Source organism: Cricetulus griseus, chromosome 2 (genome assembly GCF_003668045.3).
Source record: "Cricetulus griseus strain 17A/GY chromosome 2, alternate assembly CriGri-PICRH-1.0, whole genome shotgun sequence".
Lineage (NCBI taxonomy): Eukaryota > Metazoa > Chordata > Mammalia > Rodentia > Cricetidae > Cricetulus > Cricetulus griseus.
Window position 1 is genome coordinate 414,576,722 of NC_048595.1, and position 26,277 is coordinate 414,602,998.

The 26,277-nt window shown below is 41.8% G+C and overlaps 1 protein-coding gene across 3 annotated transcripts in view; it reads left to right on the forward strand.

The window, feature by feature from the left end:
* The first annotated feature begins 11,672 nt into the window (after positions 1-11,672).
* Positions 11,673-26,277, forward strand: part of LOC100768685 (cytochrome P450 20A1) — a 40,389-nt gene continuing 25,784 nt past the window's right edge. Inside the window, exons 1-4 of one of the 3 annotated variants that reach the window (XM_035440972.1) lie at positions 11,673-11,864; positions 20,327-20,376; positions 21,070-21,236; positions 22,326-22,468. In XM_035440972.1, the coding sequence (XP_035296863.1) occupies positions 11,769-11,864; positions 20,327-20,376; positions 21,070-21,236; positions 22,326-22,468 (456 nt within the window). In that variant the 5' untranslated portion in view covers positions 11,673-11,768. The remainder of the gene's footprint in view (positions 11,865-20,326; positions 20,377-21,069; positions 21,237-22,325; positions 22,469-26,277) is intronic. The other 2 variants (XM_027397014.2, XM_027397015.2) reach the window with 2 other exon arrangements.

Consider the following 26,277-nt stretch of genomic DNA (forward strand, 5'->3'; position numbering starts at 1 on the left):
TCCTAAAAATGATCTATGGGCAACAATGAGTGACTTCACAATGGTAGCCTTTCAAAATTATATTTTTTATTTTGCTAATCATACATTTCCTTATACCTAATTGTCTTATCAGTTGAATTCTGAAGAAATTTTGATTTTCCACTTTCTCCTGTTGACTACAGTGTCCAGTGCTCATTTATTTATAATCCCATAAACAGGTGTTTTAAAAATTTAGATATAAAAGATTATGTTTAAGAAATTTTTCCAATATTTTGACTTGTTGTAGGTCAGGATTAGTAAAACATTGCACAACCACTTTCTGTTTAATCTATAGAATTCTGATTCAGGAAAAAAATAGCTGTGTGTTAGATATAGCACTAAAATCAATTGGGTACAGAAGTAGAATTTGTGTAAATGCAAAGATTTCCTTTTTGAAAGACTTCAGGAATTTGTTGGAAGTCTCACAAGTCAGTAGAGATGATTATGTAATATGAATCATTTCTTCTTTTCATTTCCCCTCCCCCACTTCCCAGGTGCTACAGCCATGGTGCCACCTATGCACCATAAAAATTTTTAAGGGAGTTCAAGTCAGAACCAACATGATTGGGAGGTTTTTCCTTGTTTTTTGTTTGTTTGGCTGGTTGGTTGATTTGGTTTGGATTTTTGAGATAGGGTTTTTTTGTGTAGTCTTGGCTGTCCTGGAACTCACTCTGTATACCAGGCTGGCCTCAAACTCACAAAAGATCCACCTGCCTCTGTCGCCTGAATGCTGGGATTAAAGGCATGTGCCACCACCATCCAGCCAAGAATGAACTTTCGTATTAATTAAAATAAGCAAATCTAGTGGAACTATTATCTTAGTAATATACTCATGTAAAGAGTGGAACCATGAAATTAAAAGTCACTAGATAATATTACTGGGAAGATACACTTTTATAGAGTGGATTGTAGATGTTATCCATAGAAATTTCTATAACATTTAGTGTAATAAATGTCAGAATAGATTGAGAGCTGGATATTTTACCTAATGAGTAAAAAAATCTCAACTTGGCTGCTGTTGGTATCAGTTCATCTTTTCAGAACTTTTCATCTGCCTGCCTGCCTGCCTGCCTGCCTGCCTTCCTTCCTTCCTTCCTTCCTTCCTTCCTTCCTTCCTTCCTTCCTTCCTTCCTTCCTTCCTTTCTTTCTTTCTTTCTTGTTTTTTTTGAGACAGGGTTTCTCTGTGGCTTTGGAGGCTGTCCTGGAACTAGCTCTTGTAGACCAGGCTGGTCTCGAACTCACAGAGAGAGATCCTCTGCCTCTACCTCCTGGGATTAAAGGTGTTCACCACCAACGCCCGGCTGCTTTTGTTTCTTAGTAGTGGTGATCATGAATACTAAAATCTCAGCATCCTGGTAATGAGAGAGTTATACTAAGATATGTTCTTTTTTGGAAAGTGAGGTCAGAAGTTGTTTTGCTGCTGCTGTTGGTGGTATGTGTGTGTTTGTGTATGTATACACATTTATACAATTGCTATATGTACTTAGAGAATAAAACAGTGTAATATATAACTCCCCCAGTCAGTATTCTGTCATTAGTTAGGTAAAATTGAAGAAGAAACAAATAAGAACATGAAAATCAGGGAAATTGCAAAAATAAACATTAGCATTTAGTCTTTCTAGTCATGTTGCCTGTGGAAGAAGTTTCTATTAACTTCCGTTAACTCACAGTGCATCCTGCTGTGAGAAGAATGCCTTCGTAGTCATAGTACTATCTTGTTGCTTGTGATATATATGGGATTCTTCTTCACAGAACTGACACATAAACACTGCACACTGCTAAAGGAGTAAGTATGCCCGCAGAATTAAGAATTTAGATCTTGATCTTAGCTTCTTTATATTTCTTTTCAAATGTGCTAAGAAGGTGAAATTGAGTGTCAGTTTTTGTTTAGTGATGATAGAAACATGGCATTTACCTGTAAGTATAACATACCAATTTTACTAAAGGTATCTGCAAGAAAGCTTTTAATTGAATTTTGAGAGGTTAGTTCTTTTAAAATATTTGCTTATAAAATAAATAGCATCATCTTTGCCTCTTTTCCGATTAAAAACATATGAGTACATTTACTGTAGAATATTAATAAGGTATTAAATGTATAATACCCATGTATCTGGGATATGTGTTTCTAAAGGTGTTCTCACTTCTCACATTGCTAAACCTGTTTTCTTAACCCTATTTACAGTTTTTGAGTGGTATGTACAAAATGAAATGCATTATTTTTACTTGGTAATTCTGTTGTTTTCAGTTTTCATCCAGACCCAAATCCTGGTGTAAGTGTTCTGTCTCTTACAGAAACTATTCTTTCCCAATAAGTGAGCACTCTTAAACGTTGTTACCCTTAACAGCAGATAATCATTCTCAGTACTTCTTCCTAATTTGTGTGGTGTGTGTCATGTACTTAGCGTTTGGTTTGTTTCAGATGATTCCATATAGACATTGTTCTGAAGAATTTTCTCAGAATGCTTTCCCGATGGCATTGGGCAACAATACAATGTTATCAGCCTTTAATATTATTTATATCTTGCATTTACATATTACTTACATAATTTAAATGTAGCATTTTTTATTCCAGTTGTTATCCCCAACCCCAACCAGTGTCTTTATTGTCTTTGGGTTTCTCTGTGTAGCTTTGGAGCCTGTCTTGGAACTTGCTTTGTAGACCAGGCTGACATTGAACTCCTAGAGATCCAGCTGCCTCTGCCTCCAGAGTACTGAAACTAACAGTGAGTGCCACTACCACTGGCTTACAGTAACTGAAGGCCTTTTACATTTTGGACATTTCTTTTTCCTATTCTGTCTGACTGTGCTTCATAGACACCACCACAAGCGTTTTATATGTAGTTACTGCTACTTGTAGTCAGCTTTACATAAGAAAACTTAGGAAACCATGTGACTTCCTGCTAAATTCTTTTACAGGATAAACTTCCCTTTCTCTATCAGCTTGCTTTTGTATAGTTGGAGAAAAAATACAGCAGAAAGTAATCAGGTCTCTGGAGAGCCATTTTCTATCAAATTGATTGTTAAATTAAGACAAAATTAACAAACATACTTGATTAATTTGACAGTTTTTCTGGGACTTAGATTAATTAGAAATTTTGATTTTAACAAGGTGATGGTCTCTTGAATACATAAATTATACACACTAGTTCAGAGGGTTAGCTGAACATTCAAAATGACTTGTTTAAAAACAAAAAGTACTTAAGTATGGTGGTGTGCCTGTAATCCCAACACAGGCTACAGCAGGAGGATTGCCTCAAGTTTGTGGGCTACCCTGGGCTATAGAATGAAGTCAGTCTCTCTCCCGCTCTCCTTCTCGCCCTCCTTCTCTTTCTCTCCCTCTCTGTCTGTCTGTCTCTGTCCCCCCAACACCTTAGGAACTGTGCTGCTAGTTACTATTTAAGTTATGTATGTTTCTTAAAGTGTCCCTTTTCATTCGTTCCACTGGAATTGATTGAATGAACAAAAAAGAATAGTAATTTTTATCTTTTTATTGACTTGCAAACTGTGATGCATTTCGTATTTATATGCAAAAAGGAGGGTTCAAAGTTGAGCAAGTTTAGACTTTATAAGGATGTAAATAACTTAATTAGCATTCTGATAAAAAATTACTGTTTGGTGCAATTGATTCTTTCAGCTTTCATCCCTCTGAATTTAAATAAACAAGATGTATTTTTGTCATATAAATATTTTTAAGAACGTCAATGAATGTATATGAGTTAGTGTTTGATTTGTTTCTGTATAGTATGAAAAATAGTTGAAAAATTTGCACTTTGTTAGTCCCTTGGAAATTTATATTCTGATGTTTTTTAAGAATGTACATTTATTTTGTACATAATAAATTAGCTTTGTATATGACAATGGGTTTGAATCAAATAAAAAGATAACAGTACTTTTGACCTTTGGTTTGTAGTTCTCAGATTATGGAGTTTGATTAGAATTTGCTGTGCCTACTCAGTTCTTTGAGTAGTCAAAGAATTGATTGCAATAGTTAGTAAACAGAAAACCAAGACCTATTTGTTTCTCAGATGAGAATGTCCTATGTTCTGCACAAGGTGAATATTAATGTCATATCATCAGGCTCTGTTATTCACAACGAGACTTTTAAATCATCTCAAAAACAGTTCCAGTTTTTCTTTAAATAAGCAATCTTAAACTTTCATGTTTTGTTAACAGGTAACAAAATTTTAGTTTTTTTAAAATTTCACTTTCATAATCAAAATGTTTTATGCACCAGCTTTTTAATGTTTATCCGCCTAACCATTAAATCCTTGGCTTTAAACCTGATAGACAGGTAGGTGTTCTATTATTGAGCTACATACACTCCCAGCCTTTAGGCATCAACTTTGTGCAGTCTAACCATTCAGCCTTGACCTTCCTTCCTGCTGGGGTTTTGTCTCCTTATCCAGAACCACAGCAGAAGTGAACAATAACTTAGTACCCATGGTCGTAGTACTACATTTTAGTTAAGGGTCTTCACTAGAACCAGAAACTTGCATGAATTCATCAAGATTCCTGATTAGTGCTGTCAAATTCAGGATAGTGACAGGATTAGTCAAAACTGCCTTTTGCTAAATCCATAGAACGGTATCAGGCATCAGGTAAATTTTTTGTTTGTTTGTTTTTTCCAGACAGGGTTTCTCTGTCTAGCTTTGGAGCCTGTGCTGGCACTGGCTCTGTAGACTGTAGACCAGGCTGACCTCAAACTCACAGTGATCCACCTGCCTCTGCGTGCCGAGTGCTGGAATTAAAGGTGTGCACCACCAACGCCCAGCTTGGTAAATGTTTTCAAATGGTAATAAAACTTGTCATTTAATATCTTATCAGTTAACAAAGTCATAGTTTTGTGCATTGGGCTTATTTCTTAAAAAGATTTCAAAAAACACTCAAATGATGCTGTTGCTGTAGCAGTGTTTCCATCTTATTTATTTTTAAAACGGAACTAGAGAGTTGGCTCAGCAGTTAAGAACACTTGTTGCTCTTCAGAGGACCCAAGTTCAATTCCCTACACCCACATAGTGACTGACAACCCTGAGAAACTCCAATCCCAGGGGGTCCAATGCCCTCTTGCAGACATGCACATGTGCTCATACATGTAAATTAATAAAATACATTTTTTTAATAAAAAGGTTTCTCAGAGCCTATAGTAATACCAACCAGTAAATAGGACTGTTAGCAAATCCTGGTTTATTTTAACAGTAACACTGACAGCTCTGGGTAGCTGACTCAGTAGATAAAGCACTTTTACTGCCAGCATGTGGCCTGGAGTTGGGATCCCTATCACCAGGTAGGCTAGCAATGAGCCTGTAATGCCAGCTCTAGGGAATGCAGAGACAAAGGGTCTCTGGAGCAAACTGGCAAGCTAGACTAGCCAAATAGGTGGACTCTGGATTCAGTTGTGAGCAACTGCCTCAGTGACTAGAGTAATTGAGGAAGGCTCCTCACATTCGACCTCACACAGAGGAATGTGTGCTCACACACATACAAGAATAACATTCATTCAAGCATAAATACATAAACGAATTGAAAAGTCCTCTTCTATCTAATGTATTTCCAGTAGGATTTTATTTATTTATTTATTTATTTATTTATTTATTTATTTATTAGTTTTGACTTGTGTCACAATCTCACACTGTAGACAAAGGTGGCCTGGACTCATTATATACCCATGGCTTCATTCACAGTAATCCTCCTGCCTCAGCCTTCTGCATGCCAATATTACTGTTGTGAACCACTGTTGGCTTATAACTTTACTATGTATAATACTTATCTAATTCTATATAATTTCAGGCCATTGAGTTAATAAATTGTGATACTGTTTTGATCCTGAAGAAATAATTCATATTCTAAATATTTTGAATTTCAAAATATTTTACTTAAGAACTTAATTTTTTAAATATTTAAAATTTTAATAGGAGTTTTAAAACACCTAAGAATATAGAATCACAAAATTGAAAACTGTTTTTGCTGTTGTCATTTGAAGTAAGTCTCACCATGTAGCCCAAGATAACCTAGAATTCACAGTTCTAAGAACTCATATATGTTGGCCTTGAGCCTCTGGCAATTCTGCCTCTGACTCCTAAGTACTGGTATTATATGAGTGTTCCTCCATGCCTGTGTCTGACAACTTTTTTTTTTTTTTTTTTTTTTTTTTTTTTTTTTTTGGTTTTTTCGAGACAGGGTTTCTCTGTGGCTTTGGAGGCTGTCCTGGAACTAGCTCTTATAGACCAGGCTGGTCTCGAACTCACAGAGATCTGCCTGTCTCTGCCTCCCGAGTGCTGGGATAAAAGGGGTGAAAACTGTTTTTTAAATTCAGTATGAGTACATACTGAAGTATGTAAGCAAGTTCTCAGGAAGGAAAGCCTTGTCTATGTTAAAGGTTTTACAATGCTGAGTGATCAGAGCTTTGTAATTGTGGAGAGTTGGAATGGTGCAGATGCAGAGTCAAAATTATCTTAGGCTATTTCAGTCTCCTTAATTGTCCACCTTTGTGCCTGACCTAATATCTTTTCAACTAGGTAAATTGGGTAAAATCTATATTATACCAGGAACTTTCATCAACCCCAAAGCTAAGAATGTCATCAAATAACAACATAAACTAGTAGTCTACCCAGCTTTTAGGTAACTTGCTGTGTTACTTTTCTGTTGCTGAGACAGAACGCCATGCTCAAAAAAACTTATAAAAGGAAGCATTTAATTGGATTTAGGGTTTCATAGGATTAGCATCCCTGATGGCAAACAGAAGGCGTGGCAGCAAGGACAGCTGAGAGCTCACAGAGGCAGAACTAGGGAATGGGTAGGGCTAGCTGCTTTTGAAACCTCAGAGCTTACCTCCAGTAACACACCTCCTCCAGCAAGGCAACACCTCCTTATCAAACAGTTCCACTAATGGGACCGTGTATTCAAACAGTGGTCTATGGGAACCACTGTTGGTTTTTTACTCTTTTTATTTTGGCTGTTTGTGGGGTCCAACACCCAGCTCCCAACTACACACACACACACACACACACACACACAGGCTTATTCTTTCTAATGAATGATTGGCCTTAGTTTGGCATGTTTCTAGCCAGCTTTTCTTAAATTATCCCATTTACATTTTGCGTCTGGGATCTTTCCTTTTCTTCTATCTTACTTTCACTCTTACTGGCTATGTGGCTGTGTGGTTGGCCCCTAGCGTCATCCTCTCCTTATTCTTGCTCCTCCATCTCTCTTCCCACATTTCTCGTCCTATTTTTTTGTTTTGTTTTTTGAGACGGGGGTTTCTCTGTGTAGCTTTTGGAGCCTATCCTGGCACTCACTCTAGAGACCAGGCTGGCCTCGAACTCACAGAGATCCGCCTACCTCTGTCTCCCGAGTGTTGGGAGATTTCTCCTATGTATTCTGTCTGCCTGCCAGCCCTGCTGTTCTTTCTCCTGCCTCAGTATTGGCCGTTCAGCTCTTTATTAGACTATCAGGTGTTCCAGACAGGCAAAGTAACACACCTTCACAGAGTTAAGCAAATGTAACATAAAAACGCAACACATCTTTATACTGGTTAACAAATGTTCTATAGCATCTTTTTTTTTCCGAATTTTTTTATTTAAATTAGAAACAAGCTTGTTTTACATGTCAATCTCAGTTCCCTCTCCCTCCGCCTCTTCCCCTGCTCCCCAGCAGTCCCCTATCGCATCCCCTTTCTGCTCCCCAGGGAGGGTGAGGCCTTCCATGGGGATCTTCAAATCTGTCACATCATTTGGAGCAGGGTCTAGGCCCTCCCCCGTGTGTCTAGGCTGAGAGAGTATCTCTCTATCCCTCTATGTGGAATGGGCTCCCAAAGTCCATTCGTATGATAGGGATAAATACTGATCTACTACCATAGGCTTCATAGATTGCCAAGGCTTCCTCACTGACTCCCATGTTCAGGGGGTCTGGATCAGTTCTATGCTGGTTTCCTAGCTATCAGTCTGGGGTCCATGAGCTCCCTTTTGTTTAGGTCAGCTGTTTCTGTGGGTTTCACCAGCCTGGTCTTGACCTCTTTGCTCATCACTCCTCCTTCTCTGCAACTAGATTCCAGGAGTTCAGTTCAGTGTTTAGCTGTGGGTGTCTGCTTCCCTGCTCCCATCAGCTACAGGATGAAGGCTCTAGGATGGCATAAGGTAGCCATCAATCTCATTATCAGGGGAGGGCATTTAAGGCAGCCTCTCCACTGTTGCTTAGATGGTTAGTTGGTGTCAACCTTGTAGATCTCTGGACATTTCCCTAGTGCCTGATTTTGCTTTAAACCTGTACTGGCTCCCCTTTTGATGGTATCTCTTATTTTGCTCTCCTCTATGCTTCCCCTACACAACCTTCCTGCTCCCTTATGTCCTCCTCACCCCTCCTCTTCTCCCCTTCTCATTCTCCTAGTTCCCTCTCCCCTCCCACCATGCTCCCAGTTTGCTCAGGAGATCTTGTTCTTTTCCCCTTCTCTGGGGGACCATGTATGTCTCTCTTAGGGTCCTCCTTGTTCCTAGCTTCTCTGGCAGTGTGAATTGTAGGCTGGTAATCCTTTGGTCTACGTCTAAAATACATATATGAGTGAGTACATACCATGTTTGTCTTTTTGTGACTGGGTTACCTCACTCAGGATGGTCTCTTCTAGTTCCATCCATTTGCCTGCGAATTTCAAGATTCCATTGTTTTTTTTCTGCCAAGTAGTACTCATAGTGTAAATGTACCACATTTTCTCTATCCATTCTTAAGTATGAATCTTAAAATAATATTCTACAACAGACCACTATCATTCAGACCACCACACTTGCCTACTTGATACCTTGACCCATATTTGGTGAGTGCCTTGACTTACAACTTTTTCTTCTATGACTATAAAAGTTTATATAAAAGATTTGTGCTATTTGGGACAACGTGAATCTCTATTCCTGGACCATGGTCAGCCATATCTGGCTCAAACAAACTTTGTCTTAGTCTCTTTGAGAGGAGAGCTATGTTTTGAATTGACAGTTGATCAATGGTAAAAAAAGAAAAAAAATCAAGAATACACTTTCATTTAGATAAATTTCCATGAAATTAGTAGCAGAATTAACTAATTTGTGCACATATTATCTCCTGTCCAGCACTGACCATGAGACCTGATAAATACTATTCCTACAAGTAAAAATGTCCCACCTATACTTATCAAAGTAAATAGGTTCCTAAGATAGATGAGTATATTAAAGCTCTATCAGAAAACTAGGCCCTAAGCCAAGCAGTGGTGTCTCACACCTTTAACCCCAGCACTTGGGAGGCAGAGGCAGGTGGATCTCTGTGAGTTTGAGGCCAGTCTGGTCTACAGAGCGAGTTCCAGGACAGCTAGAGCTTTTACAACAGAAAAACCCTGTCGAGAGAGACAGAGACAGAGACAGAGACAGAGACAGACTAGGCCCTAGAGCTTATGAAACAAAGTGCAATGCTCTGTCTGGACCCTATAAAGAGGACACCTGTAGCAGGCATGGTGGTTCATGCCTTTAATCCTCATACTTGACAGGCAGAGGCAGGCAGGTGAGTGAGATTTCTAGGCCAGCCAGAACTTTATAGTGAGATCCTGTTTCAATAATGGGGTGTGGAGCATACTGAAGTGATGGGTAAAAGCTCTTGCTGTACAAGCCCGATGCCTCTTAACTGTATGGAAGAGGCAGGGCACAATGTTTCAGAAATGGAGACTGTCTAAAACTAGACACGAGGATGGTAAAGATCAGTGGTGGAGTACTTTAGCATACAATTCTAGGTGTGTTCCCAGCACCACATAATGCCTGAGATAAGTAGACATATACATCTTCTGTGGTTTTTCTTTTTAAGTATTAAAAATAGCTTAATAACCATGCATAGTATACTCTCACAGGTTTGTCTTGACTTGAACAGGTCAAACTTCTGGCATATTGTAAATAGTCACATATTGAAATTACCTCTTTTATAAAAAAGAATTTAAATATGATGATTCATATTGTGAGCATATCAAACACATGCACACGTCTGTATCTTTACACAGTGCCAGAATTTATTGAATAACAATAAACCCACAAGCTTTGTTGGTTTTCTCAGTTACAATTTTCCAAATAGGATTTTTCTTGATGGCTGGCCATCAGCAATCATAGGTTCTTTTACTCCAGTTATGTGTGTGTGTGATGGGTGAGAATGTAGAAGCTAGTTTAAGACTAAATAACCCAGATGCTCAGATGCCTAGCAGGTACAGGCATGGTTTTGATCCCCAACACCAGGAAGGATGAGGTCCAGATGCCTTGGACGATTGGTGCCTAAAGTTATTGCTGTAACATTACATTGTGCATTTCAAAATCTCATCTGTTTTTGATCCGGACCATCATTTTGATGGGAAAATGTTTTTAAAATTTTTTTTAAATATCAACCCTTGAAACATTCAGGGCAGTTTGAAATACACTAAGAGATTTAAAAGTACAACTTCTGCTGAGTGTGATAGCGTTACATGCTTAAATTCCAACTACTAAGGCAAGAAGATCATAAATTTGAGGCCAGCTTGAGCAACATAGACAACTTTGTCTCAAAACAGGAAAAATAGTGATTTCCACCAAATGAAATCTTGGGTAGCAGTGTTTGTTACAAACTGCAAAGATGGTGGTATTTTCAATGAGGTTCCTGCCTAAGCAATAGTCTTTTTATTATTATAAGAGCTCTAAATGCAGTCTAGGATGATTCTCTTGCCAAATTGTTATCTGACACTTTGATATTCAAGCTATAAAATCTATGCATTGTTTTAGGATGCTTTCTCTAAATGTGTGCCAATAAGTTGCAGATTTTACCTTACATTAATCCATGTTAAAACTTAGGAGATAAAACAGAAAGATCTTAAGGTATTTCAAGCATTGCTTGAAATACTAAAGTACACAACACACGGTGCTTTCTATAGGATGTCCAGTATTATCCTGCCACTGGCAACCCTATATGGCATTATTTTCAATGACTTGATTTGATGAGGCAGAGTCTCAGATAATCCAGGAACTCAGTATGTAGTTGGGAATGACCAAACCCTAGATTCTCTTGCCTCCACCTCCTGAGTGCTGCAATTACGTGTTTGACACCAGGCTTATGTGGCCCTGGGGACAGAAGCTAGGACTTCCTGCATAATAGGAAAGCACTCTACCAATCTACCTTCCCAGCCTCCTGTTTTCAGCTTTATGTAGGAGCTAGAGGTTGGCAAGGAATTTACTGCAAATCAGAATTAACAGCCAGAAATCCTGCCTACCAGTAGTCTGCCACTGTGGCACACAGGAAGGCAGAGGCTGGAAGATCTGTCAGTTCGAGGGCATCCTGGTCTACATAGTTTCAAGCTAGCCAGGGCTACATAGTCTCAAAACAAAACGACCACATTTTGGGGTTTTTTGTTTGTTTGTTTTGAGAACAAGGAGCATCTAATGGTGCTTAACTGTTCAACCACGCGGGTGTCCAGGTTGGACTGGCTTGGGTCATGAGTCTCACTCCCATGTACGGGCGTGACTACCATCCCTGAGATGGCCTTGTGCAAGCCGGCTGGTGTCGCCTCTGGCCCCTAGAGGGACCCGGGTGGGAGCCTGGGCTGGAGGTTTCCGTGTTGAGTGCGGAGCCCTTACGGGGCAGGGCAGGGGTGACGCCCAGTGCGGGCGGGGCGGGGCAACCCCGGCTCCCATTCGCCGGCCGCCCGAGCCGCCTCCCCGGCGCCCGCCAACTCCCCAGCCGCGGCACCGCCTGCGGAGCGCTGGGCCCGGGACCGCGGCGCGGGCGGAAGCATGCTGGACTTCGCCATCTTCGCCGTCACGTTCCTGCTGGCGCTGGTGGGAGCGGTGCTGTACCTCTACCCGGTAACCGCCGCCTCGGGCCCCGGGGTGCGCCTGCGCCGGCCGCGTGGATCTGGGCTGCTGGCCAGAGGGGAGCGCTCGCGGGGGAGTCACGTGGCACCGCCCCGGCATGCGTGTCCGTGCGCATGCGCGCCCCGGAGCCCGGGTCTAGGTGTCTTGTGGGGTCTAGGCTATTCCCGTGCCGCTCTCCTCCTGTCTTCTGAGGCGGCGTTGAATTATTTGGGTGGCTTTTGAGGTACTGACACCCTCAGACCGCAGTCCGGTTGGCTACCGAATGAAGGAGAAACTCCTTCCATCTTCCCCTAGCAGCCCCCTGCATCTGTCCCTGCATCACAGGTGGAATGGGTGAGGCCGAGCTCGCTGAGATGCTCGCCCAACCCCCTCCCCAGCTCCCAAACTTTGTCCACCTGCCCTGTTCAGAGGGGACGCTGTCAAAATCCCGAGTTCGTGGTTAGGAATCACTTTGTATAATGGGCATCGAGTGTACCTGAAATACCGGTGCTGGGGAGGTGGCCGCAGGCGAATGAGGGCTCAAAGCCCACCCTGGACTACATTATGTCCTGCCTCAACCCGCCGCTCTCCCCAGGTGTGCAAAGTTTGATGGATTTGTGGAAAAGTGGAAAGGTAAACAGCCTCAGGTAGATTACTGGGGATGGAAATGACCCTTGGAAGTGTCCTATTCAGAGCTAGTGAATGGATTAGACCGATACCACAAATACCTGGTGGACTTATGAGAAACAAAACATTGACATGAAGAAGTGAGAGAACACACTGTGTCCTAGCAAGCTAGATCCCTGTGGCTGGAGCGGATGTAAAACCAGACAGGGAGAACAGACGGGTGTAAACATCAGAGAGGCCGTTTTAAGGACTTTTGGTCAGTGTTCTGCTCGAGGGTTTCAATAGATAAGTGGCAATTTCAGTTAGTTTTTCGAGACGGGGTTTCTCTGTGGCTTTGGAGGCTGTCCTGGAACTAGCTCTTGTAGACCAGGCTGGTTTCAAACTCACAGAGATCCACCTGGCTCTGCCTTCCGAGTGCTGGGATTAAAGGCGTGCGCCATCGGCCTGCAATTTTAGTTTTAAGAAAAACCGGGAATGATGTCTCCGGCCTGTAATCCTAGCACTTGGGAGGTAAGGCAGGAGAGTTTGAAGGATTTCCTCCAATATGGAGCCGAGGCCAGCCTGGATCACATGAGAACTTGTCTGAAATGATGGGGTTCCTTTAATAATAAGCAAGAAAAAATGTCTTGGGTTCATTCCTTTTACATAAATGCAAATCTCCGGGTCAAGGAATTTCCAAATTTAAAAGAGTGCTTTGAGAGCTGGGCATACAGGGAATGAGATACCACTTCAAAACAACCCTAATTTTATTAGTTAAGTTTTACAGGAATCATACTGGCTACTGTCTTAAGAATGGACCATAATTATGGGGCTGAGGCAAGGGTAGGAACAGAGAGTAGTTGGAAAGAGGCTACAATATTTTGGTGAGAGATGGTGTTGGCTTGGATGCCAGGTGAAGTAGCACATTGGTAACAACTACAACTTTGTGAAGATAAAGACAGTGAGGCTGAATATAAATTGTGAGCTTAAGAAGATGCTGGAAGAAAAACACCATTGTTTGTGGGGTGTTGGTAGATGTAAGAATGGATATGGCCAGTATTTATCCCTGGTGTACAAAAGGACTTTGGGAGCCCATCCCACGTGGAGGGATGTTCGCTCTTAGCCTGCTCTCAGCCTGGACTCACGGGGGAGGGCCTAGGCCCTGCCCAGGATGATATGACAGACTTAGGGGATCCCCCAGGGAGGGCCTTGACCTCCCTGGGGAACACAGGGAGGATGGAATGGGGGCTTGGTGGGCGGGGGAGGGGAGGGAGAGGATCAGGGATTGACATGTGAAGCAGGCTTGTTTGTAATTTGGACTAATAAAATATGATTTTAAAAAAGAATGGATATGGCCCCAGGGGAAGTGAGGATTTTGTGTAGTTTTTTATTTTGGTGAGAGTTAGTGGGGTTTCATAGGGATCAGAAGTTTGGTGTGATTAAGCCAGGTTTGAGATGCCTGTTAAGACATCCAAGTGGATATGTGGAGACAGACATCAGACAGACATCCGGTGGGGATGTGGAAACAGACATCAGACATCCGGTGGGGATGTGGAGGCAAATATCAAGTACTCAAATTTTGAGGGTTTTTTTTTTGTTTGCTTGCTTGCTTGCTTGTTTGTTTTGATTTTTTTCTCTTTTTATTATTATTATTATTATTATTATTATTATTATTATTATTATTATTAATTCAAGTTAGGGAACAGGCTTGTTTCACATGTACTTCCCCTCTCCCTCTCCCTCCCCTCACCCCCATTCCTTCTCCCCCACCTCCAACCTACCCCCCACCCCATCCACCCGCCACTCCCCAGGCAGGGTAGGGCCCCCAACCGGGGCTCCACCAAGTCCACCAAATCTTCCTGTGCTGGGCCTGTGCTGTGTTCAGAGACAGAGCGAATCCCTTCAAGTGGGATGGGCTCTCGAAGTCCCCCCCACCCACCAGGGCAAAACGCCAGTCCACCTCCCTCCGGAGGTTCCCAGGAGTGCAGGGGCCTCCCCATTGGCATCCATGATCAGGGGCCTGGATCAGTCCCGTACTGGCCTCCCAAAGAGCATCTGGGGTCGATCTGCTTTCCCTTTTTCAGGCCAACTGTTTCTGTGGGTTTCTCCAACCAGGTACAGACCCCTTCGTTCTTCATTCCTCCCTCTCTTCAACTAAGTTCCAGATTTCAGCTCAGTGTATTTCTGTGGATGTCTGTCTCTGCTTCCATCAGCCACTGGATGATGACTCTAGGATAGCATAGAGAGTAGTCATCAATCTCATTCTAGGGGAAGGGTTTCTAGGCCATCCTCGTTTGTTTTGATTTTTGAGACAGGGTTTTTCCATAGTTTTGGAGCCTGTCCTGGAACTCCCTTTGTAGACCAGGCTAGCCTCAAACTCACAGAGATCTGCCTGCCTCTGCCTCCTGAGTGCTGGGACTAAAGGTGAATGCCACAACCATCCAGCTTCAGGTTTTGAGCTTTAGGTAAAAGATGAGACTGGAGATAGTTTGGGGACTGCTTATTTAAGCTAGGAAATATGTTCCAGTCTCTTGGGGAATTTAGATATAGGAGAGAATTCCCAGGTCTAAAACCTGAATTCTCTGTATATAGAGAGGAATTGGGGTAGGGGAAAAGCACTTGAGAGAATCCTGAGGAGTGGCAGCCAGATCAAAGAAAGGCAAAGAGTAATCAGTTAAGTCAAATGTGGCAAAATGTGCCAAGGAAGCTCAGGCGTGAGAACTTAGTGATGATAGTTATGGAAGATGAGCAGTTCCAGTGAAATAATGGGCGGTGACTTACATGGAGTGGACTGGTCAGCGGGATGATGGGCGGTGACCTAACTGGAATGTATTGAAAGGCACTTATGTATGCATAACTCTTTAGAGTTCTGCAGTGGAGGGGGCTGGTTGTGTGGAGTGGGGAATGACTAGAAGGGAGCTTCCATGTGGGAGAAATTACATCGTGTTTATGAGCTGATGAGGACTGTGAAGTTAGGAAAATCACCTTGTAGGAAACAGAATTGTTAAAGCTATTTCCTTGAGTAGGTGAGAGGGGATGGAATTAGTGCAGGTGTAGTGTGATACAGAACTGTCATTGGGAGCTAGACAGTTCATCCACAGTACTCAAGGGAAGAGAGACTGTGAGGAAGTGAGCCAGAGTGATGGCTCGGAAGTTAATTGCTTTTCATTCAGTACAGTGGCTGCACCTTACACAACTGCTGTTCCAACCTGTAATTGCAACTTCTCAGCTACCAACAGCGATTTGATTCAGCTGCATGGGCACAGCCAGGCAGGAATTCTGTTCTCTGGTCACTGGCTCCATCACAGCTGCTAAAGGAAACTTTATCTAAATCTCTATCCGTCTATAGAACTCAGGATTCAAAGGCTGACGTGAAATCCTCCTTGCTCAGAGAGGCTGAATAACAAACAGCTAACCTTCTTTCCTTGCTCAGGTCTCCTGAAAAAGGGGTGACTTCTGCTCAGCCCTGACTAAAGAACCGCTATACTTAGTTCCTCCCTACCACTTCCCGTCAGCTAGATGCTGACGCAACCTCCTGATCCCAGGTTGATTTTATTTAATCAAACATATATAACACATCTTTGCATTAACAAAGGCAGCAGAGACAAATGCAACCCGCCTTTACACAGTTAAAACAATATTCCACAACAGTTAGTAGCATTTTCTGCTCTTGAAGCTGACCCAGGGTCAGTTTCCAGCACTCACGGGGAATAGGGGTGGGGCATAATTGATTCTAACTCCAGTTCAGGATCTGACACCCTCTATTGGCCTCTGAGGGCACAGCATATATGTGGTGCACATACAAACAAGAAGACACACACACACGTTAATAAAAATAAGTAAAATTTGAGAAGAAAGAATATAAGGAAACAGATGTAGGCAGGTGTCCTTAGAAGATTCCCAGTTGCCTTTTCCCCCAAAGACGTATAAGCAGAATTATTGATCGTTGGTGAAGACAGGAAGCTGAAGAGAGGAGTAAAATGATTATCTGTCACCACCCCAGATGTTCTTGGACTCTGGAATCTCAGGGTCTGCTTTCAAGTAAAGTGTGGTCACAGAATGGAAGAAGACAGAAGGTACATAGAGGACCACATATAGACTTTCTGTTGTTGATTAAAACTAACAAAATAGCAAAGAGCACAAGGGAGGGAAGATTCAAACTCTAAAATTTCAGTTGGTGCTCTTCTGGCTTTTAGGCTGAGGCAAAGAAAACACCACAGGTGGAAGAATGCTGTTTGCCACTTGGCAGTTGGTAGGCAGAAGAGCAGTGAGGGAGAGAGGATGAAAGGGGCCCGGAGCATATGCCTAGTGTCTGTCCTGTAACTAGGCCCCAACTCCTAATAATTCATTCAACCCTTATGAGCGGTTTGTAGCCGGGTGGTCGTGGCACATGCCTTTAATCCCAGCACTCAGGCTGATCTCTGTGAGTCTGAGGCCGGCCTGGGCTACAGAGTGAGTGCCAGGTCAGGATCCAAAGCTACAAAGAAACCCTATCTCAAAACAAACAAACAAAAAAAGTGGTTTGTATCCCCAGTGAAACTGTTGAAAAACCTAATTTTTCATTTATGAGTGGTTATCAGTTGGAGATAACTTTGGGGTTAGGGATGGGAGTCTGTGTCCACTTCTCTCAGCACTGGGACCCCATGGTGCAAAGACTGAAGACCCACACTGGCCTTGTGCCCACTCATCTCAGTGAGTTCATTTGTACACTGGTCCTGCTGTGTTTGAAGGCCTTGTGTTCTTGGTTTCTTCCATCCCTCTGGCTCTTAGAATCTGTCTGTTTCCTCTTCCATAAGATTCCCCGAACCTGAGAGGAGGGGTTTGATGAAGATATTCCATTTAGGACTGAGTGTTACAAGGTTTCTCACTCTCTGCTCATTGTCCAGGCTGTGGGTCTCTGTATTTGTTCCCATCTACTGCAAGAGGAAGCTTCTCTGATGATGGAGGAACAAGGCCCTGATCTGTGACCAGCAGAATGTCACTAGGAGTCAGTTTTGTGTTCCTTTAGCAGAACAGCAGTATTTGGCTCTCCCTATGTCTCAGGTTCTTGACCTGTGTCAGGCATGGGTTCCACTTCATGGAGTGGGCCTTAAATCCAGTCAGATTTTGGTTAGTTACTCCCAGAAGCTTTGTGCTATTTTTGAACTAGCACATCTTGCCGGCAGGTCATCATTGTATATTGAAGGGTTTGAGGCTGGGTTGGAGTTTGCCCGTCTTTGGTAGCAGGCAGAGTACCTTTGAGTACCATGAACACCAGTCAGTGGGGATAAAGGCTAGGAGGGCACCCGCTTGACTTCTCCATGTTCAGTGAGTTGTGTGGTGTCGTCTTCATCAATAGAGCCTTGCCATTACTTTGTGGAGAGAAACCAATAGCCTTAGCAATAGCCTGGGTTGTTTGGGGGTTCCCATGGGAACCCTTTGGCCAACAACTCAATTAGATGTAACCCAGTCCCAGTATTGGCAGCTTCATTTGGTGATGAGAGATGTCCAACTGGGGCTCTGTCTCCCCTGTTTCTCTGAGAGTTTTTTTTTTTAGATCCCCTCCATATGTGTATATATTGTAGGAGACTTCTACTGTATTAGGTTTCTATATGACACCTCAAAGGGCCCTTAATTTTAACTGTCCCTTCAACTTCTCCCTTTCTCCCCCACTTTATCCTCCCATCCCTGTTTGATACTCTCATTGCAGTCTCCCCAATCCATCCGTAACTATTTATTCTATTTCCCCTTCCTAAAGAGACCCATCTCCCAGCTCTGGTCCCTTACTCTATGCCTAATCTCTATGGTTCTATGGATTGTACCTTGCTTATTGAAAACTTAACAGCTAACATTCACATATAAGTGAATACATACTATATTTATCTTTCTGGGTCTGGGTTACCTCACTCAGTATATTTTTTTTTCTAGCTTCATCCATTTACCTATGAGTTTCATTATCTCCTATTTTTAATGGCTGAGTAATATTCCATTGTGTAAGTGTAGCACTTTTTCTTTATCTGTTGGCGGTTCCCAAAAGGTGTTATGAATCGAGCAGCAAATGAACATGCTTGAGCAAGTGTCTCTGTCGTGGTAAAGCTGGATCTTGGGGTAGATCAATTCCCAGCTTCCTGAGGAGCCTTCACATTGATTTCTGTACAGATTTGTAGTCCACTTATTCCACATTATCCCCAGCATGAGCTGTCATTTGTCTTACTGACCTTGACCATTCTGACAGGCATAAAATGAAGTCTCAAAGCAATTTTGATTCACATTTCCCTTATGACTAAGGATGTTGAACATTTCTTTCAGTATTTCTCAGCCATTTGTGTTTCCTTTTTGGAGAATTCTCTTCATAGATCTTTACCCCATTTTAAAAACTGGGTTATTTGTTTTCTTTGTATCTAGTTTTTGAAGTCCTGTATATATTTTGAATATTAGTCCTCTATCAGATACGTAGTTGGTAAAATCTTTTCTACTTCTTAGGCTGCCACTTTGTCAGAATGATGGTGTCCTTGGCCTTATAGAAGCTTTTCAGTTTCATGAAGTTCCATTTATTAATTGTTGATCTCAGTGCCTGTGCTAATGGTGTTATGTTCAGAAAGTCTTTTCCTGTGCCAATGAGTTCAAGACTATTCCCCACTTTCTCTTCTGGTTTTAAGTTGAGGCCTTTGATTCATTTGGAGTTGGGTTGTCTGGCAGGAATGCTTGAGCTCCTGTCATGTGCGGCCACTGGGAGTCCTGGGTAGAAGGGGTTTCGGGGTTTTACACAAAGGCGTAGTGATAAGCAAGAAGGGGGTGGCTGAGAGGGTTCACAGCATGGAGGGAAGCTGGGTGTACCATGAGGATCTCCACAGACCCCTGGGAAGTGGAGCAGAGAGGAAAGAGATGTCACACTGTGTGTGTGGGTGGGGGGGGTCTGCTGTAAAGCTGGGGTTTAGACTGGAGGGTGGAAATGGAGGACCGGGTATTCAGGGGGAGCCCCCTGGAGTTAGCACTTGAGGCTTCATTTCATTTGAGACAAGGATTGCTATGTAGTATTGTCTGTCTTTGAATGAGGTCATCCTTCAGTCTCCTGAATGCTAGGATTGCACATCTGGGCCAGCACAACTGACTTTGGTTTATTATTTGACCAGAAGGAGCCTATGTATTTCAGAAATGAGTGAATTATAAACTAGACAATAATTTTTTTTTCTTTTTATAGCCAAGTGGATGGGACCATATACAGGATCAGTATAATAGAAACAAGAGAATGTCCCTGACGTGGGCTAGGTGTTTGCTGAGCAAGCATGGTCTTGAGTTTAATCCTGCAGACACACACACACACACACACACACACACACACACACACACACACACACACACACACACACACACACACACACAAAGAGTGGGACCTGGTTTTAGTCCCAGTACAGGGACAGTTGAATCCCTGGAATCGTCTGGATAGCCAACCTCATTTAATTAAGGAGCTCCAGTTCCTAGTAAGAGACCTTGTTTCAAAAAACCAAGGCAGACAGCCTTTGAAAATGACACCAGTGTTGACTATATATATATATATATATATATATATATATATATATATATGCATCCACATACATGTATCTGTAGCCATACATATACACACGTATGCACACACATACAAGAAAAAATATACATGATATGGTTAACTGTTAGAGCAATTATTAAATTCTTAGAATATTTTTTAAAAAATTGGCAGGGAAAGATATAAAGTAATTCTCTTATACCAGGGGTGTATTAGTTTTATTTTGATGTAGAAATGAGCCTTTAGATTCAGCTGAATTGGAAGGCTGTTGTCTAAGGTCTTGGAGATGCCGTGTGTAAACATGTAGGGCTTCTCAGATCTGTGACAGTTCATTACACTAAGCTGTTAATTTTTTTTTTTTTTCATTCAGGCTTCCCGACAAGCGTCAGGAATTCCGGGGTTTACACCAACTGAAGAAAAGTAAGGTTTTCGTTGCTGCTAGTTCATTTGTGATTTTATCAAATAGAGGCACCTCTCCCTTTTCAGCATTAGAACAAGAAACTATGTTTCATGGAGTTTTTTCTCCCTTTTCCCTTTCTTTTTGGAGGGGGCGTTTGCTGGGGTGTAACCCAAAGCCCCAAGCTTGGTAAACAAATGTTGTCTTTGAACTTTAGCCTCAGTCCTAAACTTTATTTTTACATTACTCATTTTATTTAAATTTACCTAACGTTCTTTATGATCTGGGAGGAAGGCTGTCATTACTTTCCCTTTTCCCCCCATCCAGAGAAAGCTGAAAATAAGACAGAAACAGGATAGAAAAACAAAACAACCTTCGAAGTTGAACTTAGGGTTCCCTCAGTCTGTGAGCATGTCCATGGCTGTCAGGGACCAGCGAACAGTTGGGTGGTTCTCCTGAACGATGTCAGATGTTCCTTGTATTGCTCTTATTTGATTCAAGGTGTCATGAATTCTCAAAATTCTCAGAAAAATCTATCTGATTACTAAATGTAATCACAGAAACCGTGGGGTGGTGAGTATAATCAAGTTTGGGGTTTTTCAATAATTTAAATTAATGAATCTTTCATCTGTTGTCACTGTTAACTCATCGTCAGCTATGGCCGTTCTGATTTTTCCAAGTTAAACTGATTCTATGATGTGTCTATCTTTTATCAGAGATGGTAACCTTCCAGACATTGTGAACAGTGGGAGTTTGCATGAGTTCCTGGTTAATTTGCATGAAAGATATGGGCCTGTGGCCTCTTTCTGGTTTGGCAGGCGTCTTGTGGTCAGCTTGGGCACTGCCGACGTCCTGAAGCAGCACTTCAACCCCAATAAAACTTGTAAGTAACGCTTTCTCCTCAGCTGCTCCTTGCCTTCAGAGAACAAGTGTTTATAAAGAAAGATTGCTGTTGGGTTGGAATGGCTGATGGTGACTAATTGCTCTGTGCTGTGTGTTAGGTGCATACTGAAGTCCTGGTTATTTCATTTAGTAAGATGCAATAGTATGAAATTATCTTTAGTTTACAAATACACACAGTGCAATCCTATTGTAAATTACCTCGGGGTTCTTTTGAAAGATCTTGAGAAAATAGTTCCAGAGTCTGTCTGGAAAGGTTAATGTGTATGAGCAGGTAGGAAAAGCCTGAGGGATATTAGTGAAAGAAATAGCTGTGCTGTCTCAGTGCAGTGTAGGACACTAGATTGATTTAAAGACACACACGGTGATAGGATTAGACTGGTGGAGCCAAGCAGTAACTACTTACTAGATGAGCAGGCACTCGGGAAAAAGAGCATTTTTGTAACAGGAGAAAGGCTGTAGATATTTCTGAGACAGCTGAATAGCTATTTAAAAAGAAATTATGCCTTGCCTTACTTTTGGTATCAAAATACATTTCAGAGCTCGGGAAAGGATTCAGTTGGACAAACACCTAACTAGGCGTGCAGACCTGTGCTCAATCTCCAGCAACCACACAGAAAGCCCGGTGTGGTGACATGCTCTTGTCATCCCAGAGCTGGGAAGGTAGCATTGAGGACCCAGGTTCTGTTACCAGCACCCACATGAAGGCTCACAGCAGACTGTATCTCCCATTCTAGAGGATGCTGCACCCTGTTGTAGCTTCTGCATGTGTGTGGTATACACACATGCATTCAGGCAGAACATCCAGGCCAAAAAAAAGAAAACACAGCTTTTGAAAAAGTAGTCATGTCCATGAATGTTTTGTGCAGGCATTAGTGAAGCATGGTGGAATTTTGCCTGTTCTCACTGACCCTCGAACTGTTGAGATTTATAAAAGACTGTTAATAGTGCTCTGGGAAGATGGCCTTGCTCTCTGCTCTCTCCCTTACCTCACTGGCCTCTGTTTTCTTGTTGAATATTTTTCTTTTGAATTATTATTTTAATATAGAAACACTGAATCTGTCTCTTTCAGCGGACCCATTTGAAACCATGTTGAAGTCATTACTAGGGTATCACTCTGGTGGCGGGAGTGTGAGTGAAGACCACATGAGGAGGAAACTGTATGGAAATGCCATGACGGCTGCTTTGCAGAGTAACTTTCCTCTCCTGGTAAAGGTAAGGTGGTAAACACTTGGTTTGCAGTATAGACAATGGTGTTTACAGAGTGTAGACAACGGTGTGTACAGTGTGTTCCAGGTGGTAAGCACTTTGTCTGCAATGTAGACAATGGTGTTTACAGAGTGTAGACAATGGTGTTTACATTTATCCCAGGTGATAAGTGCTTGGTCTGGTGTTATGCAGTGTAGACAGAGTGTCTCTATCAGTAAGCCTTATGTCTGCCACTCTTCTCTTACCTGTTTTTCTAAGCTACTTTTTAAAGATTGTATTAGTAGTAGTAGTAGTAGTAGCAGTAATTATAGGTAGGTGCGCATGTCTGCTGGCACTGGGTGACTTGACTAGTCTAACTAGCTACCTTGCTTCAGAGAACCCCTGTCTCTGCCTCCTGAGTGCTGGGATTAAAGGTGGGCCACCATTGATGTGGGGCTGGGGTCCCCACTATAGTCTCATACTCTATTCACTGAGCCATCTTCCTGGCCCCTCAGGTCACTCTTAGGCCAATGTTGCCTAAGCATGATCTGAGTACACAGGACATGGAACTCTCGGTGAAAGTGCAGATTACTGGGCCTCTGCTTGGATATGCTGAGTTGGTGGAAGGGGGAGCCCAGCATCTTCAGAAAGTTCTGCAGGTAATCTACAAAGTCTGAGTGTGATGATGATGACGACACATATCCATACTGTACTAGTCCATTTTAGTTGTTGTGGGAAAGTACCTAGGAAACAGTTTACGGGAGACAGAGTGTGTTTTGGTTGATGGTTTTAGAAGCTTCTGTCTGTGGTGGCTGGTTCTACTGCTCATCGACCTGTGGCAAGACAGAAGCATGGTGTAAAGTTGTGAAGGGAAACTGCCAACCTAAGATAGCCAGAAGGCAGAGGGTGAGAAGGGGCGCGGGTGGGGCAGATGTACCTTCACAGATGTGATCCTTTCTCTGATTGCCCTGACCTAGTAGTCCATGAATATTAATTTATCAGTGGTTTAGCTCATTAATAAATGTAGCGCTTCATGATCTTGTCTCAATTAGTGCATGACACATAAACCTTCTGGGGGGACATGTCATACTCAAGCCTGAACAAACCATTTCCTTTTTGTCCCGAAAGGCTCTTAGCTAAGCTGTGTGTGTTACTGGGCAGTTTTCTGTCCTTACCTTCATCTTACCCACCGCCGCTGGCCATTCAACCCCTGGGTGTGTTGCAGATGTTCTTGCTTCCTGCTTTGCTGAGTCCCTAACTTGTCAACTCCTCCTCTCTCATACCTTCTGCAAACCTCTCCATCTCAACACTTTTTCTTTCTCTTGATCTAAATAAGTCTCAAGGAATGCTTTTGTTTTCTTCCTCTTCCCCTCTCCCTACCGTTGCAGTACTGGTATTAAGTGTTCTATTGCCTAGTTCTAAGAATTCTTTCTTCCATTCAAAGCTAATCTACTCACCTTTGACCTGTTAAAATAATTTAGTTTATCAAAGTAATGTGTCATAGGTATTGAAAACATGGAAACTAACTGTATAAACAAGTCACAATTTCACTATATATAGTGATATAATATATAATATATATAGTGATATAATATATAATAATATATATTAATATATATTATTGACTGAGTTTGATGTTAGTCTGGACAGTTTATGGAAGCCCTGTCTCAGAAAAATAGGTAAGTCCTAAGTAAATAGTGGTTAAGTGATCAGTCAGCAAGGAAGTGTTGAGCGCTCTGTGAGAGCTTTGTCTTTTACCAGCAGCTTTTTTACTGTCAGGCAGAACAGCACCATTTGCCAGAGTTGCAGCCTTAAAACAGGTCACAGGCTTCACATCACCACAGTAATCCATTTGGCTTGTATGGTCTGATGACTGAACCTTCTTGACTTCACCCTCTGTGCTCCAGCTCCTTTCTGTCCTGACCTTGGAGTGAATCTCCACTTGAATTCTGTGAGTGTCTCTTCTCTCTTTTGTACTCCTATGGTGCTTTTTCCAAGCCTTTTGGGCTATATTCTGATGAAACAAATTCTTCTGGATTTTAAACGTCAGAATTCACTTAACTGATAGAGTCGTACAAATATTAATAGCCAAACATTTTGAGTTAATTGGTTATATTAACTTACTTAATCCTTGATAATTTTATAGGTAGATGTTATTTCTCCTTTTTAAAGATAAAGAGACCAAGTCGTGTGCCCAAAATCATACAACCATAAATAGTAGGAAAAGGTTTGCCATCAGGCAATCTGGTATCAAGCTGATGTCTTACCCATAAGGCTATATTGCCTCTTTGTAGCTTGATCCTCCCCTCATGTAACTTTGCTTGGATAATTTTATTATATTCTTTAGTACTATTAACATCCTAATGCAAGGCAGAATTAAAAGTCACTTCTTGGAAATATCAATAATTGCTGAGTATTGTCGTGCACACACCTTTAATCCCAGCACTTGAGAGGCAGAGGCAGGTGAATCTCTGAATTCAAGGTCAGCCTGGTCTATAGAGTAAGTTCCACAACAGTCAGGACTATATAGCAAGACTGTGTATTGGGAAAAACAAAAATCCAAAACCAAACCAAACAATATATTAGCAATTTCACAATAATTATTAAATAATTGTTTAGTTTTTGAAAGAAATTTTATATTTTTTTTTCTGAAGAGCTCATTTACATTCCAGAATGTCATCTGCTGAGGCTGAGTCATGGTGGTGCCTGCAGTCCTCGAACTGGTGAGGCTGCGGCAGGAATGTTAGGTGTTTGAGGTCAGTCTGGGCTATATAGTGGGAGTGTTTCTTTTTTTTTTCTTTTTGAGACAGGTTTCCTCTATGTAGCTCTGGCTGTCCTGGAATTTATTATATAGATTAGGCTGACTTCAAAGCATGCCTGGTTGAGATTGTTTCAACAAACAAATAAACAAATTGAATCCTATCTGTTAAATTATAATCCTGCCTCCAAGTATAGTTAGTTTAAGGTTATTTTTTTCTGTGCAGTATTATGCTAGTTGTAATTACCATAGTTACTGTACTTTGATTATTTTGAGAATGTCTCTAAGTTGTTGTGTCCTTAGAGGATGTGTGATAAGATTGATAGCACATGTTCCTGACTTTTGACAGTTTATACATCATATACATGTAATTTACTTGTGGGATGATAGCTTGTAATAGAATATTGCAGCATAGACATTTTCCTGTGACTTGATCCCCGGAATCAATAGAGAACTGTCATTCTTGTTAATGTACACTGATCACATGTGACAGACTTTGAGGACAGACTTAAAAATGTCTTTTAGGAAAAGAAAACATTTGTTTTATATTTGGACATTTCTTCTCGTACTAAGTCAGCTAAAATACTGAAATTATCAAATGAAGCTTCCTAGAATTCTCACCTGAGACAGCCGGCATTCACACACGGAAAGGGTTTCATATACTATAGCAGGTAAGCTAGTTATTCTTGCCTAAAGAACAGAAAAAATATGTACCGGCGAGTCAGTTATAATATGTTCATATTTTGAAAATACTTTATGCTTGGGGTCACCACACATGAGGAGGTTGGGAACCACTGGATTAAGGCATGCATGAACAGATCACAGCCCAGTTTGTGTTTAAGTGGCTTAAAGAACATAGTTTACCGGCTTGCCTCAATTTTCTTAGCTGTGCAGTCACTCAGGGTTTCATGTAAAAACTGGCCATGTGACAGAGCTCTTTTACAACCTGAAGAAAAAATGAACCCCAGTAGAAATGCATTATGTAGAGGAACAACTCAATGGCCAATAACGAGAAACAGTTTAAGTCAAATGAAGTAATGTTGAGATTTGGTGTTTTGACTGAGAAGTTTTGAAATTA